This window comes from Vitis riparia, chromosome 8 (genome assembly GCF_004353265.1).
Source record: "Vitis riparia cultivar Riparia Gloire de Montpellier isolate 1030 chromosome 8, EGFV_Vit.rip_1.0, whole genome shotgun sequence".
NCBI classification, from domain to species: Eukaryota; Viridiplantae; Streptophyta; class Magnoliopsida; order Vitales; family Vitaceae; genus Vitis; species Vitis riparia.
In genome coordinates, this window is record NC_048438.1 from 8250123 (window position 1) to 8265445 (window position 15323).

Genomic DNA, 15323 nt, shown 5'->3' on the forward strand with positions numbered 1-15323 from the left:
CCACGTGATCCTGTAAAATTGAAGCTAAAATTCAGAAGTTCCCAGCACCACCGAAGTCAGCGTGGACCTCATTCAGCAACTTCCACGAGGGCGGCGGACTCTCACGTTAACACATGTTGTCCATGGTCTCGACAGCACAAGAAAATTTCTTCATTGGAGGTGGAGGGATGGCCTGCGCTCGCGGCGCTACAAAGCTAAAACATTTATCTCACAGTCCCCAGTCACGCCGCATTGGAGGGTTTTTTTTTATTAATTTTTATTCAGGCGACGTGTGGGCCAGAGTACGATGTATGCATGGGGTCCACGTGGCACCTACCTCTGACCTGAAATTTACAGACCAAAAAGATCTTTAGGAATTAGCAGGCTAATAGCCTAAAACCAGCGACTTGTGTCGTTTTGGAAACTGTGGATTAGTAAAACCCTGCTCCTGGTTTTTGGAATCCGAACGGTTCGTTTGTTTCAAACTCTTGCAATTTGAAATGTCGGCGCCCCCACTCCCCAGCTTCGTTTAATCATGTTCATCCGAGAGCATTTCTCCTTTCGGTTGTGCAATTACTAAACAGATTAGCTGCTGATACACTATTTCCTTTTATAGAGCATATAAATTAATTAATTATAAATATATACCATTAAAACTGAATTATTGGATATAAATAAAATTATAAAAACATGATAAAATTTATTTATTGCACAAACCGCTTGTAAAAAAAAACAGTTCAAAAAAAAAAAAAAAACAAATCCGGCTTCTAGAGATCATGGAGGGTGGGTGGGTGGTGAATCTGGTGATTAAGTGGGATGGTTCCTCTGGTATTTGACCCTCCTTTTTCAAGTCCCACAGCTAAGCACTGAGCTACTGATAGAACCCAAAAGTAACGTCGGTGTTTTATCCCGGCTTTTCTTCTAAAATTATTTTCATGTGACCTCTTTTTGCCATTTTTTTTTCTTCAAAAAAATGAGATAATAATAATTACAGTAATTAATTATATTGAGTAAATAAAAGTTGGGATAATTGTCTTTGGATCGGCCAAAAAATCGTATAATTGATGAAGATGATATAAAATATGAAAAGACTAATATATCATTCAAAACCATTTTCTATCATAATATTTGAGAAACTTTTTGATCTACTAAAAAGAATATTATAGAGAATAAAATTAAATATAATTATTAAGTTCTTGAAACTTCGTATGTTTTTCTATTTCTTACATCCATATCTTAAACCTCGAGCATTTGTATTTTATTAAGTATTTTTTTATTCTTTTTCTCATCTTTATGTATATAGTATAGTCTATATAAGTTTATCTCCATCTCATAACCTTTTTCTCTTATAACTTATAATATTTACGAAAATATCTCTAACAATTTTCCTTATTTAATAAGGGAACCTAAATAGCATCTTTATACAAAAATAATCCATAATAACTAGGAACTTATGAGACTTTCCAAAAAATTAATTAATGTGGAGCGGCAAATGGCAGTGGGTTTCAAAATTTATTTCTAATTGCCTCAATCATATTTAGGTAGTGTTTTCTCCATTAATGAATGGTTTGCGTAGTGGAGAAGCTGTCAATTTTTTTTAATATCTATGCTGATTTGGCAGCTTAGAAAAGAAAATTTGCCTAACTTGTACTCTATTGGAGCCTTTCAATGAAGCTTAATCTATTTCGCATTTTTAAATTAATTATTGAAACAAAATTTTATATATATAGAATAGGAAAAATAATAATAATAATAATATGATTTTACTATTTTGTGACAAATGATATGGATGAAAGCAATAATAATAATAATAATAATAATAATAAAATCTTGGTTAGTGGGAAAATGTAAGTAGGCATGTGAGACACAATGTGTGGAAATACATGCCAAACACAACTGTATGATTTATCATGACAATCACATCTTAAGTCCATGATTGTTCTTTTTATGGTAAAGTGGTGGAGAAGCGTTCGCAAAAAAGACAGACAAACACACTGATACACTGTTTGAGCAATAAGCTTACATTTGGAGATTATTTATATGATTATTCACTTATATTTTTAATATTATTGAGTATTAAATATGTCTGATAATTTTATTTTTAGCATAATAGAGTAAGGGCGAGATAAAAAAAAGATGAAGTTAAATTTTTAAAATTAAGTTTTGAATGACATTTTTACTCAAATAATCCTAAAAAGGGATAATAAAATAGTAAAAAAATTTTCTTTTTTTTTATGTATTAGATTTTGATTCCATTCCATTTTTTAATCTATTTTTTGTTTTTGTTTTTTTAAATCATTCAATGGTTAAGATTAAAAATTAAAAAAACAAATTTGGCATGTTATATACTTAATTATGTATAGGGATTGACCCATAGGTTACTTCCATATTTCCATGAACTTAGACTTGAATTAAAAAATACCCTTGAATTGAATACCAAATTACCAGTTACCCCACCTGTAATTGGACCCTTACATCACCTTTTAGTCATATATTTTATTTTCCTTGATCATTGGAAAAGTTTTTATTTATTTATTTATTAATTAAATATAATTGGGAAAAATTCTAGTCTCTTCTCTTGTGAAATAATGGGCCATTAGAAGGATCAGAAAAGCAGCCACCGAATCCCCACCGCCTCAAAACAAAGGCTCCCGCAGAACCGCCCATTGTTCCAGGAATTCCGCTTATTATAAATTACCTGATCAACCTTAGTTTTTTCCATGCTTCCTCACAACAAAAGAAAACCAAATATTCTCTCACTAGATTCTCTCTCCGAAACAAGCTTGTTTTTATTGAATTTGAAGGTGATTCCCTTTCTGAACAAGTGTCTAATGCAGTGCGGCTCTCTGTTTTCTTAATCTTTTTGTTGTTTTTTTGGTTTGTAGGATTGTATTCTTGGATCGTAAATGGATACCAAGATCAGTGTTACTGACGCCTCTGTGCCCACGAACAGCAACGTGGGTTGCCCTTCAAACGGCATCGTTTCTTCTATTCTGAGCTCCGTGCCTCCCTCCGTCATTGCTTCGTCGGAGGCCACTCTCGGCCGTCACTTGGCTCGCCGTTTGGTGCAGATCGGCGTCAGTGATGTCTTCTCCGTTCCCGGGGATTTTAATCTTACACTTCTCGACCATTTGATCGCTGAGCCTGGGCTTAAAAATATTGGCTGCTGCAATGAGCTCAACGCAGGATACGCCGCCGACGGCTACGCGCGGTCCCGTGGCGTCGGTGCTTGCGTCGTCACCTTCACGGTCGGCGGGCTCAGTGTCCTCAACGCCATCGCCGGCGCTTACAGCGAGAACCTCCCTGTCATCTGTATCGTGGGCGGTCCCAACTCCAACGACTACGGCACCAACCGAATCCTCCACCACACCATCGGTTTGCCCGATTTCAGTCAAGAGTTCCGTTGCTTTCAGACTGTGACTTGTTATCAGGTAATTCGTTCTCAAATTCAGCAGTCTTTATTGGGTATGCTTCAGTTTTGGTGATCATGGTGTGTGGGCTTGGGGTTCAGTTTTTTTGATGAATGGTGTGATTGTTGTTTGATGTTTTAGGCTGTGGTGAACAACTTGGAAGACGCACATGAGCAGATCGATACAGCCATTTCAACAGCTTTGAAGGAAAGCAAACCTGTTTACATCAGTATTAGCTGTAATTTGCCCGCGATTCCTCATCCCACTTTCAGTCGGGAGCCCGTTCCATTCTGCTTGGCGCCCAAGTAGGTTTTAAGTTTTTCCCTAATTGATTGTTGTTTTGATAGTTTTCATGGTTTATAGTGAGAGGGAGTGATGGATTCCTGTGATGCAGAGTGACTAATCAAATGGGTCTAGAAGCTGCGGTGGAGGCCGCTGCGGCCTTCTTGAACAAGGCGGTGAAGCCTGTGATGGTGGGTGGGCCCAAATTGCGAGTTGCCAAAGCTTGCGAGGCATTTGTTGAACTGGCAGATGCTTGTGGCTATCCCGTGGCGGTGATGCCATCAGCAAAAGGACTGGTGCCGGAGTGCCATCCCAGGTTCATTGGGACTTACTGGGGTGCGGTGAGCACGGCCTTTTGTGCGGAGATTGTGGAATCCGCTGATTCATACATCTTTGCAGGACCCATTTTCAACGATTATAGTTCTGTTGGGTATTCTCTGTTGCTCAAGAAGGATAAGGCCATATTGGTACAGCCCGAGCGGGTTGTGATTGGTAATGGGCCAGCATTTGGCTGCATTTTGATGAAAGATTTCCTCAAGGCACTCTCCAAGAGGCTCAAGTGCAATACCACTGCTTATGAGAACTACCATAGGATCTATGTTCCTGAAGGGCAGCCTCTCAGGTCTGATCCCAAGGAGCCTTTGAGGGTTAATGTTCTGTTCCAGCATATACAGAAAATGCTGTCAAGTGAGACTGCTGTGATTGCTGAGACTGGGGATTCTTGGTTTAACTGCCAGAAGCTGAAATTGCCCAAGGGATGCGGGTGAGAAATGGAAACTTTCATAGTGATTTTTAGTTTTTGACATTTGATTCTCTGTTTTGGAGTATAATCTTTAACATGGAATGTGGGAATTGGGTTTTGCAGATATGAGTTCCAAATGCAATATGGATCAATTGGTTGGTCAGTAGGTGCCACTCTTGGGTATGCACAGGCTGTGCCAAACAAGAGGGTGATTTCTTGCATTGGTGATGGTAGCTTTCAGGTAAGGCACCCACGGCTTGAGTTCAGACCGCTATGTATTCATTCATTGGGTGCACATGGTCTGATTTGAGCACATTTGATCACTTATTCAAAGATGATTGTGAATGATTGTTCTTAACATTTCATGTCATTCTGGAATGTACTTAAATAAACAAAATGTAGGTCTTCCCAGCTTTTTCCTATAGAGTTCTTCTGAGTCCTAAATTTGGGGTTAATGCTGAGCAGGTGACCGCACAAGATGTCTCGACAATGATCCGCTGTGAGCAGAGGAGCATCATATTCCTGATAAACAATGGTGGATACACCATTGAGGTTGAGATCCATGATGGACCTTACAATGTGATTAAGAACTGGAACTACACTGGCCTAGTTGATGCCATCCACAATGGTGAAGGCAAGTGCTGGACCACAAAGGTGAGTCATAAAGCTTCATGCCTCTTCTCTAATCAATAATCATCACTACTAATGCAGTTTGATTACCAAGACATTGAGCCAAATGTTGAAACTCTCTGCAGGTTGTCTGCGAGGAAGATCTCATTAACGCAATTGAGACAGCAACAGGGTCCAAAAAGGACTGCTTTTGCTTCATTGAGGTGATCGCTCACAAAGATGACACAAGCAAAGAGCTGCTGGAATGGGGCTCCAGGGTCTCTGCTGCCAATAGCCGCCCGCCAAACCCTCAGTAAAATTTTTCCTTCTGCTGCAAACGGACTGCCTCTTGCTGAAAGGGTGGATTTCTTATGGGACTTTAGGGGTTTTTGTTATGGAGGTCTATTTTCGTGTTCATGAACTGTTTTTCAGTATTTTCCAGAGTCATGCTTCTGTATATTTGCTATGAATTCCATCACTCCCAATGCTATCACTACCTTTCCTTAAATTTTCCCAAATAATGTTATGGCATTGGCAACAGTTGATTGCTGTAGTTTTACTCTATATTAAATCAAAGCAAAGCGAATATGAATATTTTTTTTCCATCCTTCTTTTTAAGAACTTGTTTTCTATGAAAATTTTTCTGAATAGACATATAACATAAATGCTTTTTTGATTGAATGGAGGATTTGTGGGTATGGCAAATTTGCTTGGTTTTTATCTGTAATGGGGAAGAGGTGATTGTAATGGGTCCTAATGGAAAAGGAGGGCACTATGGTTTTTGTGGTGAGAGAAAAATATCAGAGGTCATGAAAATGACGCAAAGCAAAAGATGACGAATTATGTTGAAATTTCTGGCATGTGGAGCCCTCTTCCTTCGGCATTTCCGAATATCAATCCCCCCCTTCTTCCTAGTACTCTTGTCCCGTTGGGCTGGAGGGTCTTGTAATTATTTTCTCTGACAATAGATGGTTTATACCAACTCCATTTCAACTTTCTTTCACTTCCTCAAAGTTATGTTGTGCTTGTCCTTAGGAGGATGAATCTTTTTAGGTGGAACATATGTAAGTTTGAGAAAAAAGTCTTTTAAGGTATATCGCATGAATCTGCACTTTTAAGATTTTAATAATAGATTAATGAATTAAAATTTGTATATCAAAAGATGTAGTTGTCTAAGAGTCAGAATGGAAATTTCCATTTGAGCACGTCTTGGTTAAATTTCTAAAACGAAAGGTCTTCCAATAAGGAGAATTTTACTGAGGGGTGGAAATTTCTACCAATTTTCATTAGATGTCCTTCCACTTCATCAAGTCAATGAAGGTAGGCAATAAATTTGGCCAACAATACTATTTAATGTTAGCATTAATTGAAGATTCAATTGGTATCACATATCATCCTACAACTACCTGTTTAGATAAAGGAAGGAAAGCTCAAGGGCATCAAATTAGAACCCAACAAAGATGCAATTATGTGTAATACAAATGGTATCTAAATACAAAATAATGAGATCAGATGTGGACATAAAGTAATCAAACCTAAAATTGCTTCATGATATACTACACTGTGTTTGATTTCATTTACACCCTAAGGCTATGTTTGGTTTCCGAAAAATTTGAGGGAAAATGCGAGGGAAAGAAAATACAAAGGAAAAGTAGAAGGAAAGAAAAAGTGAAGGAAAATAAAAAAATAGATTAAAAGTTGATAAATTATTTTTTTTGTTACTTCAAACTCATTTTATTTATTTTAACTCATCAATATAAAGATTAAATAATTTAAAAATACATAATTTTTTAATTAGTTTTAATTATATTTGATTTTTTTTTATATATTTTTCATAGGACAACCAAACATGAAAAAATCATTTTCCTTAACATTTTTTTTCTTTCCTTTATACTTTCCGAGAACCAAACATAGCCTAAAAGTTCTAGTGTAAATAGTAAATATAATAAATCATCATTGATTTCAAATTTTGCCAATCAGCATCACCAAACCTCGGATTGGCTTGAAATTAAGCCTTTATTTAAATAGTAATCAACTTTACACTTTTTGACTCATCCACAATTGCAAAACCATTTACAACCCTTGTTTTCTAATTGTGGCTTACCATGAATTTCACTCGGAACGAGTCAAACTCTTTATGGCTCAGAGGGAATCAATTCAGTGAGTATATGATAAGCTGTGAAATGTTTATGGTTCCTGATAATACAGCATGTAGAATCAAAATATTCCCTTGTTACATAAAGAGCCAAAAAGAAGACATGACACCACAAGAGTAAAGAGAGGTAGACTGCCGGTGCTTTCACTGAATGGCTTCTATCTGCAACAGATTGGTATACCTAAAGCCATCCTTTAGTTGAATGGTGCTGCATAACCTGAATTTAATGAACCAAAGGATCTAGCCAACAGCAAGATATACCACCCAATTGAAAAAAGTTTCCTTCAATTTAAAAGCCAAATACATTTTAAAACCAAAATTTTAAGCAGTACCTTGCTCAAAGAAAGGGCAAAAATTACAACCTAAATGACTCTGACCACAAGAAGTAAAAGATCTCATCAGAGCTACCAGAGGGTAAGGTAAACCAGTGTGACTCAATAGTTATATACAACAAAATCTGGATGAGGGATGACCTGTACAAACCTAGGGTTCACTGCCTGATTTACTGGGTGCAAGTACAAGACGATCATTTTGGAGTAGAGATGGAGGAAAGGAGGCTTGGCAATTGCTGATGTGTGATTTCAGCCGGGGCATGTTAGGGTGGGCACTTCTACAACGATGGCAACGTAACTCCATTGATAATTGGCTGTCCTCACCTTTTATTGTTGCTCTTCCATGATTAGTGATTTCTTCAATTACGTCAACTGAATCACGAAAGAAAGCAGAATTGAATGAGTTCCAGTGTTTCTTATTCTTCAGATGTTTGGAATTAAAATCCTGGCTGATAACATGCAGATGCAGTTGTCGCATTGATGGTGCCTGCAAGATGGAACAACATGGTAATTAGAGAAGCAATCTCATTTATCAGCTTCGATTATTAATTGATTTGAACACTACTAATTTCAGCTACATGTTCGAATAAAATGATCATCCAGAGTTTTGAGCATGAAATTAGAAAAAATGGCATGAAAAATATAGGAAGAAAGACCAAACAAAACCTATGTCAGCCAAATCCACACTGCTCCACCAAAAAAAAAAAAGTAAAAAATCACACATTTAATCCTCCTAAGCATACCTCTTTAATGGTAACTTCATTACTCAAATATTGATGTTGTACTTCTGCCATTCAAATAATTGGAATATTTGACATCAACAAAGACATATCCCAACCATTAGGAGTTGGGCACCACAAATTCTTTTTCCCCAATACTACATTTGAGGACCATATTTTTAAATCATAGGTTATTGTTCCTTCCTCGTAAATGTAATTCAACCTATTTCTCTTTTGGTCTTTCAACTGTAGAAGGGACTTTATTATGCATATTTAACAACCTCAGGAGGCTTCAAAGTACTAGATCTCCACCGGCCTCACCTCACTTCTTTACTGCCTGCCCCAGGACCCAGGGTAAACCATGTGATGGGACTAAGGCCCTTGGCTTTATATCTAGATGGCCCAACAACTTATGTTAAAGATTTCTGTGATACACTCCCACTACCAACTCAAAATTTCCAAGGCCAAAATCTTTTTCGGGTTTCTGCATTGTATAAAGGGGAAAAGTAAAAAGAGAGAGAACAACAAACAGCTTGAATGACTATCACATACAGAATGGTATCCAATGCGGAAGACCAACAATTCATCTTCACATAAGAACTTCTCAGCCCACTTTAAACCCACAGCATGCATTGTCCTCAATAACTGAAGGTGTTCTCCACCAACATCTGCCAGACAATCGAGACCTTCAGATCGGGCCAGAACCAGAAGGTGTCTTTGTGCCTGCAAAGAGGAAAGGAGTTCCCATTTCTTTGAAATCCAACTTTAATTGCAAATAAAAACAGAAAGAAAAAGATAAAGGTCTTGTTTACCTTTGGATAGAGGTCATTCAATACAACAACATCATCTGATATCTCTATCAAATTGTCTTTATGCTTCTCAGGATGCATAGCAATGTGGTAAAGAGATTGAGCCCATGAACCCCAGGTCTTGGTCATGTTTCTACCAATCTTTTCATTGTTCAAATTGTCCTTGCCTTCCTTGGATTCAGTACAATCAAATTCATGTTCATCCTGAAATCCCTTGCACTTTTTGCTTGTCTCGGATTCATAAACCCCCACTCTCTTGATCTTCTGATCGTGATTTGGAACATTTTTTATATGATTTCCCTTGAAGTGATCTTGTGATACTGATAGCTCTGACCTTAGGTTTTCACTGCTTCCCTCAAGTAAATTTCCTTGGGTATTCATTATAGATGCAAAACCTTCAAAGAGTGATGTGTAAGCCTCACGAAGAACTTTGCTGCCTTTGACATAGTCATTGTTGAGACAGTTTGGTCTTTGTCGATTCATATTTGGTCCAAGAACATGTATGACATGTGTTACTCCTTCCCTGCTAAACAAGGGTGAAGTTGAAGGAAGAGGGACAACCAAAGCTTTTCCAGGGATAAGAGATCCGGCTCGCTTCTTGGTTTCAACCTCTAGTTCTGGACCTGCAGCACTAAATATTGCAGCGTTTGCACCTCCACCTCCAGATTTCAATCTCCTGCATGGACTTGCTTTTTCAAAAGATCTTCTTGACATGCAAATTAAACCTACAAATGGAAATTTACTGCACTAACATTCACAAACTGCGATAAGTAGATTTCACTTCCCATTGTCACTAAATTGGAAAAAATGCAATCTAAATTAGCATGATTCTGAATTGGTTGTACTCCATGTGATATGATACTATTTTTTCAGAACAGTTCCACTTAAAGGTAATAGATAAAAGAGGTGAACCACCCACCAGGTTTGTCAATTGTTTCAGATCACCATCAAGACCTCTCAGAAGGTAAAACACCTTCCAAATATGTAGCCTAGCAACATTGTTCTCATGGTTTAACGGGGAAATGATTGGATATTGTTGTTTTTCATGCTACTATAACAATCTAATAGGCCTAGGAAATATAAGTATAGACATCAAGAGTTGTTTAGGGTTCAGAGGATTCAGAAGCCAGCCCAGCTCTGGAATTATCAACAGCTTAGATATTGCTTGACTGAGCTTATCCTGCTTTAATTTTACCAAAAAAGTAATTGAAAGTCAAGTTTAGGGAACAACCAATTATATAAACAACTTATTCCAAAATATGCTTATACTTTTGTACCATAACAGAGTGGGTGTTTGGATGACAGGCTTAAGCATTGGAGTTGGATTCTTGTTCCAAACTGAAATAATCAGGAAATAATACTATTATGTTGTTAAATAGTAATACTTGGATCAAGACAAGTGAGTAACACTTCAGTGAAGGCTGCACATGAAATTATATTAAAGAATCCAGTACAAGCTTACCAGTTGGCAGCATTAGCTATTGCATTGCAGCGTAGACCTCCTTTTGAATAAAGTCTAGTTATATCTCCAACAAATGTAAAGAACTTGTTTGAGTCAATATTTCTCTGTGCAGCTTTAGCCCTAACCAAAGACAAAATCTTTGATCCATGAGACAAGTCTACCAAAACAAGCCTGGCATTTTCAACCTTATTCACAAATTCCTCAACCTTCTCAAGAATAATATCAGCTGCTTTTTCATGGTTAAATTGGAAATCTGCTGTTGAAATAGATGGAAATGCTAAAGTGGGAATATCTTTTGAAGAAACAGTTCCATCAACAGAGTGTACCACTATGTCTTCACCACCCTTTATTTCCTTTGCATTGCCAGATGAAGAGGAAATGTCTTCTGGTTGTTTGCAGCAAGAATCCTTTTCTTTAGTAATTTGAGTAGAAAGAGGATGCTTAGGGAAATTTGCATCAGGTCCTACATTAACAGGGACCTCTACTTTCTTTAGGAATTTCATTATACCTAGCTGTATTTTGGCATCTGGGTTCTTCTGGCCAAAACAGCCAGGTGGAAGAGTATCAAGATGACTAAGTGCACTATAAGTGTTGAGGGCAGCTTGAACATCAGTGTCATTTTGGCAAAATGTGATTCGGTGGAACCCTTCACTCAATTTAGGCAATTCTTTCTTCTGTAGCATTCTGTTCACAACTGCAGCAGCTTTTCCTCCTTGTAAATTTCCTTCATGTCCAGTCCGCTTTACAGAGCGAGAAATACAAAGCTGGGCAGGAAGATCAAGCACCACAGCATGCATTTCAACTTGGGGACTGCCAAGCTTCACAAACTCTGCCCGCTGCTCTCTGTCTAGATTGCATCTGTCAATAAATACACTTTTGCCATCCTCCAACGCACTTGTTGCACTCTTTAGGCACTGAGATTTTGTTCCAGCTTTACCATTTCCAATGGTGTCCTGAAAAGAGGCGCAAACAAAATCAAGGAGAATCACTGTCCAAAAAGAAGACTCCACAATTTGAAAACAACATGGTATTTTGCAATATCATTACAATTTACAAGTGCCAGTTGCAATGACATAGTCCCCCAATTCTTTCCAGTTCCTAGATATGTATTTAATCAGTCAAAAAGCAAGATGTTATATGGCATCATTTACATTATTTGAAAATTAAGCATTACCCAAAAATAAATGAAGCAAAAACAAAGTCATAATAAAGATGAGTAGTTAAAAGAAAAAAAAAAACGAAAGACAGATGTAGACAAGTATCTGACTCTAAATTGTTGGAAAACTGAGCTACATTAATCCAAAAAAAAAAAAAAAAAAAAAAAGAGTTCAAGGGACAAAATAGAATTGGAAAAAAAAAAAAAAATTATGAATCTGCACTTATATTAAGAGAGAATTAGAAATTCAGTGATACCCATTATCAGGTTCAAGCGTTCACGGAAACTAAAGCTAGTATACCATTGTTGAACTTGAAGCTGAGCCAAGCATTTCATCAAACACGTTACATCCATGATAAAAACTAAAGAAATAAAGAAGAGAGGGTGTAAGGAGAGATTGAGACCTGACAGACTCGAACCCAGGGTCGAGTGGAGGATCGGATGACATGTTCGCAGAAGGTGGACTTGCCACTACCTGGTGCACCCATTAGCAATACCACAATGGGCTTCCCCTGCCCTTCTCCTTCTGTATGCAACAGTCTAATTCTATTATCAAAATGGATCACGTTGATGATTTTTGGAAAACCCTAAAATCAGAAACCCAAAAAAAAAAAAACAAAAAAAAACCTTTAGAAGTGGGTTCGCAATCCATTTCGGCCATTTTGGAGGTGTCGTTTAAGAGCTCTAGAATGGCGAAGCTGCCGATGGTCTTTACAGAAGTCTCTGCCTGAGATGTTCTTCTACATGCTTCAGTTAATGTCACAAAGTGTCTGTTTGGTTACGAGTTTAAAGTTGCTCGGTGATAGAAAATGATAGACTGCGGATAGCTCAATCCCAATTTTGTCACTGCCGATATCACTTGTTTGGAAATTGGGATAGTGGCAGAAATTTGATCTGCAGATGGCCAGAGCAAGTGACATTATACGGAAGGAAGCAGCCAACCACTCAAGATGGGTGTTATTCTATTCTATGGTTAAATATACCATACCCCCTTTGACCTTTATGTGTTTACATTTTATCCCCGCTTATTCAAAATAAACATTAAAGAGACAAAATGTATTTAACTATTTAATTTATTTTGTTTGTTCTTCTAATGACACATGACGCAAATAGCTACAATTTGGACAGTTTGGTGGAGTTGATAATCTCAAATCTAAAATGAAGTTTGCCTAATTTAAGCTAAGTCCAAATATTTTTTTGCCTAGATTAGTGAGTTAAATAAAAATATATAAAGTTCGGGTTGAACAAGTTAACAAGTTATAAATTGATATCAATATTAGATAGTGATTTTAATAAATATTTTTAATACTTAAAATACAAAAAATTTTAAGTGGTAGAAAGAATAAAAACTTTTCTAATAATCATTGTCGAATGCACTTTAAATTTATTTTAGTTTATTAAATTCAATTTGATGTATTAATTTAATACATGATAAACTATTTAATTTTAACAAATAAAAAAATAATATATCCATTTTTATATATGATAAATGATTTGAATATTAATTAAAAATTTAAAAATAATTAAAATTTAAATATCGCTAATTAAATACAATATTAATAATAATTTAATTAAAATGATCCAATACTTCATTATGTCCCAAGCCAAATCTAACAATTGGGTTAGCTTCATTGTTATCCTAAACCCAACCCAAATTACCCCATCCAAAATCTCGTAAGAATCCCATTTTGCCCCATGAAATTGCATTTGCCACCGATGGCGGCATTTCCTCCACTACATTAGCAACAAGCTTCACCCTCATAAACTTATATTCTATTTATCTCAATTTGTTCGATCAATCTGAAAACAAATTTTGACTTTCGTTAACGCTTCTAAACTAAATTCATACTTGAAACCACCCACTTTTGTGATCATATCAGCCTCAGGCCCCCTTCAGATGACAATTAACTAGTTCATTCGCAGCCGTGATTTTTCCTACTTCATATTTGAGAGCAGTTACCTTTGTAAAGATTGATCAATTCCTGGTCCAAACCGAGGAGCTTAAAGCTTAGCTCTTCAGGTTTGAGTTTTGATGGAAAGGAAATGGATGTTGTTCAAATCCTAGGCATAAATTTGAATGCTGATGCATGGCTAACAATTCAAGTTGGGTAAGTAATGTAGTCTAAATCCAGTGCTTTGCCCCCAATTTATCGATTCAGAAGCTTGATGGGTCTATGAATCAACCAATCATCTTCTTTCAGAAAGAACTGAATCATTTGACGCGAAATCCACACAGCACTAAATTGAGATACCAACCAAACAAAACCCTAACACAAAAACAACCAAAATCTACTCGCATCCAGTTCCATTCCAGGTTTTTTTTAGAAAAATATAGAAAATTCTTATAACACTCAATCGAGCAGCCTTCTAAGCATTTTCTTTTTCTTCCATTTTTTTCCCAAGAACCAAACGGAGGTCAAGTAAATCACATAAAACACAAAACTAATAACCAAATCCAACAACTGGTTCGTTTACAGAAGCTAGAAATGTAACCAAAACCCTAGAACATGAAAACCACAAGATGGTTCTACTTGGATCTCTGCCTCATCTTTCGGCGCTTCCTCTTCAACCTCCTCATGCGCTTCTTCTTCCACTGAAAAAACCAAACGCACAAATCCAAATGAGATCACAATCAAAACCACGACGCATTGATACAAGATGAAAGAGTTTCAGATCATTACCTTGGCCCTCATGGTGATCAAACCCTAGCTTCTGCTTCAAAACCGGGCAAACCCTAACTTATCACACGGGTCACGGGGGATGGCTTATATAAGTAAACCCTAGACACACCTAAATGGGCCTTGCTCACAATTCCATTTGGGTTGAATTTTGGGCCCGTTCTATTCGAAACACTGAAGCCCAGCTAGCCCATTTACTGCTAATGTTGCTTGCGAAAGTTTAGAAACTTCATATGAACGGCTTATTGTTTGGGCTTGAAAAAAATTGCTCTTAAATAATGAAAACCAAGAGCATTTTCCTTTTTTATTTTGTTTTTTTCCTCAAAATTTATATTTGATTGTGAAATAATTTATATTAAAAATTTAACCAGGCAAAGACTATTTTTCAAAATAGTTTAATTATGAAGAAAATTGCATTAAATATTTCATGGAACCAAGATCTCCTATTTAGAATTTGGATAGAGTCAATGTCAATCTTTTACATTTCTTGTTTGTTTGGTGAGAAAGGTAAAGATGAAATTGAGGAGAAATTCAATTGAAATATGAGTTATAAATAAGGTACTAATCATGCTGACACATATAGAGTGTAACTTAATTCTCATGGTGATGGGAAGGTGACCTATAATGTCCTAGGTAGAGTTGCACCATTGAATGAGATCGTTGAGTTGTTATGTGTAATGACTCAAACTTGTAGGCTAAGCACCGAGGTCATTTTACGAGCAAATCTCAAAAAGTTCATATATCTTAATAAGAAATAATAAGAAATTGTCATTTTTGTACTAAATTCATAATCCAAATATCACAATTTATTCAAAATAGAAATGATAAATTAAACTATTAATAACAAAATGTTACCATGACACTAAATTCAAGACTATGAACTAAATGTACTTATGAAAACCTCTTTTATCCGAGTCACTCCTTATCAAATTTAGGTGTACCTAAAGACATTTTAGTAAAAGGAGTAAACTTAAAACCCAATAATAGGTG

The 15323-nt window shown here is 36.5% G+C and overlaps 2 protein-coding genes and 1 long non-coding RNA gene across 3 annotated transcripts; 1 reads left to right on the forward strand and 2 right to left on the reverse strand.

The window, feature by feature from the left end:
* The first annotated feature begins 2582 nt into the window (after positions 1 to 2582).
* On the forward strand, positions 2583 to 5627 carry LOC117920461 (pyruvate decarboxylase 2). Its single transcript, XM_034838009.1, has 7 exons — positions 2583 to 2783; positions 2865 to 3410; positions 3531 to 3694; positions 3784 to 4434; positions 4537 to 4654; positions 4879 to 5067; positions 5169 to 5627. The coding sequence occupies exons 2-7, from the start codon at positions 2886 to 2888 to the stop codon at positions 5337 to 5339; spliced, it is 1818 nt and encodes a 605-aa protein (XP_034693900.1). The 5' UTR covers positions 2583 to 2783; positions 2865 to 2885; the 3' UTR covers positions 5340 to 5627.
* Positions 5628 to 7236: 1609 nt separating this feature from the next.
* Positions 7237 to 12724, reverse strand: LOC117920967 (transcription factor bHLH140). Its single transcript, XM_034838695.1, has 6 exons — positions 12283 to 12724; positions 12060 to 12181; positions 10500 to 11452; positions 9041 to 9713; positions 8781 to 8951; positions 7237 to 7996 (listed from the first exon to the last, which is right to left on the reverse strand). The coding sequence occupies exons 1-6, from the start codon at positions 12314 to 12316 to the stop codon at positions 7661 to 7663; spliced, it is 2289 nt and encodes a 762-aa protein (XP_034694586.1). The 5' UTR covers positions 12317 to 12724; the 3' UTR covers positions 7237 to 7660.
* A 1206-nt stretch (positions 12725 to 13930) lies between these two features.
* LOC117920012 lies at positions 13931 to 14418 on the reverse strand. Its single transcript, XR_004652176.1, has 2 exons — positions 14337 to 14418; positions 13931 to 14248 (listed from the first exon to the last, which is right to left on the reverse strand). It is a non-coding gene; the product is annotated as an uncharacterized LOC117920012 (long non-coding RNA).
* Positions 14419 to 15323: the final 905 nt, after the last annotated feature.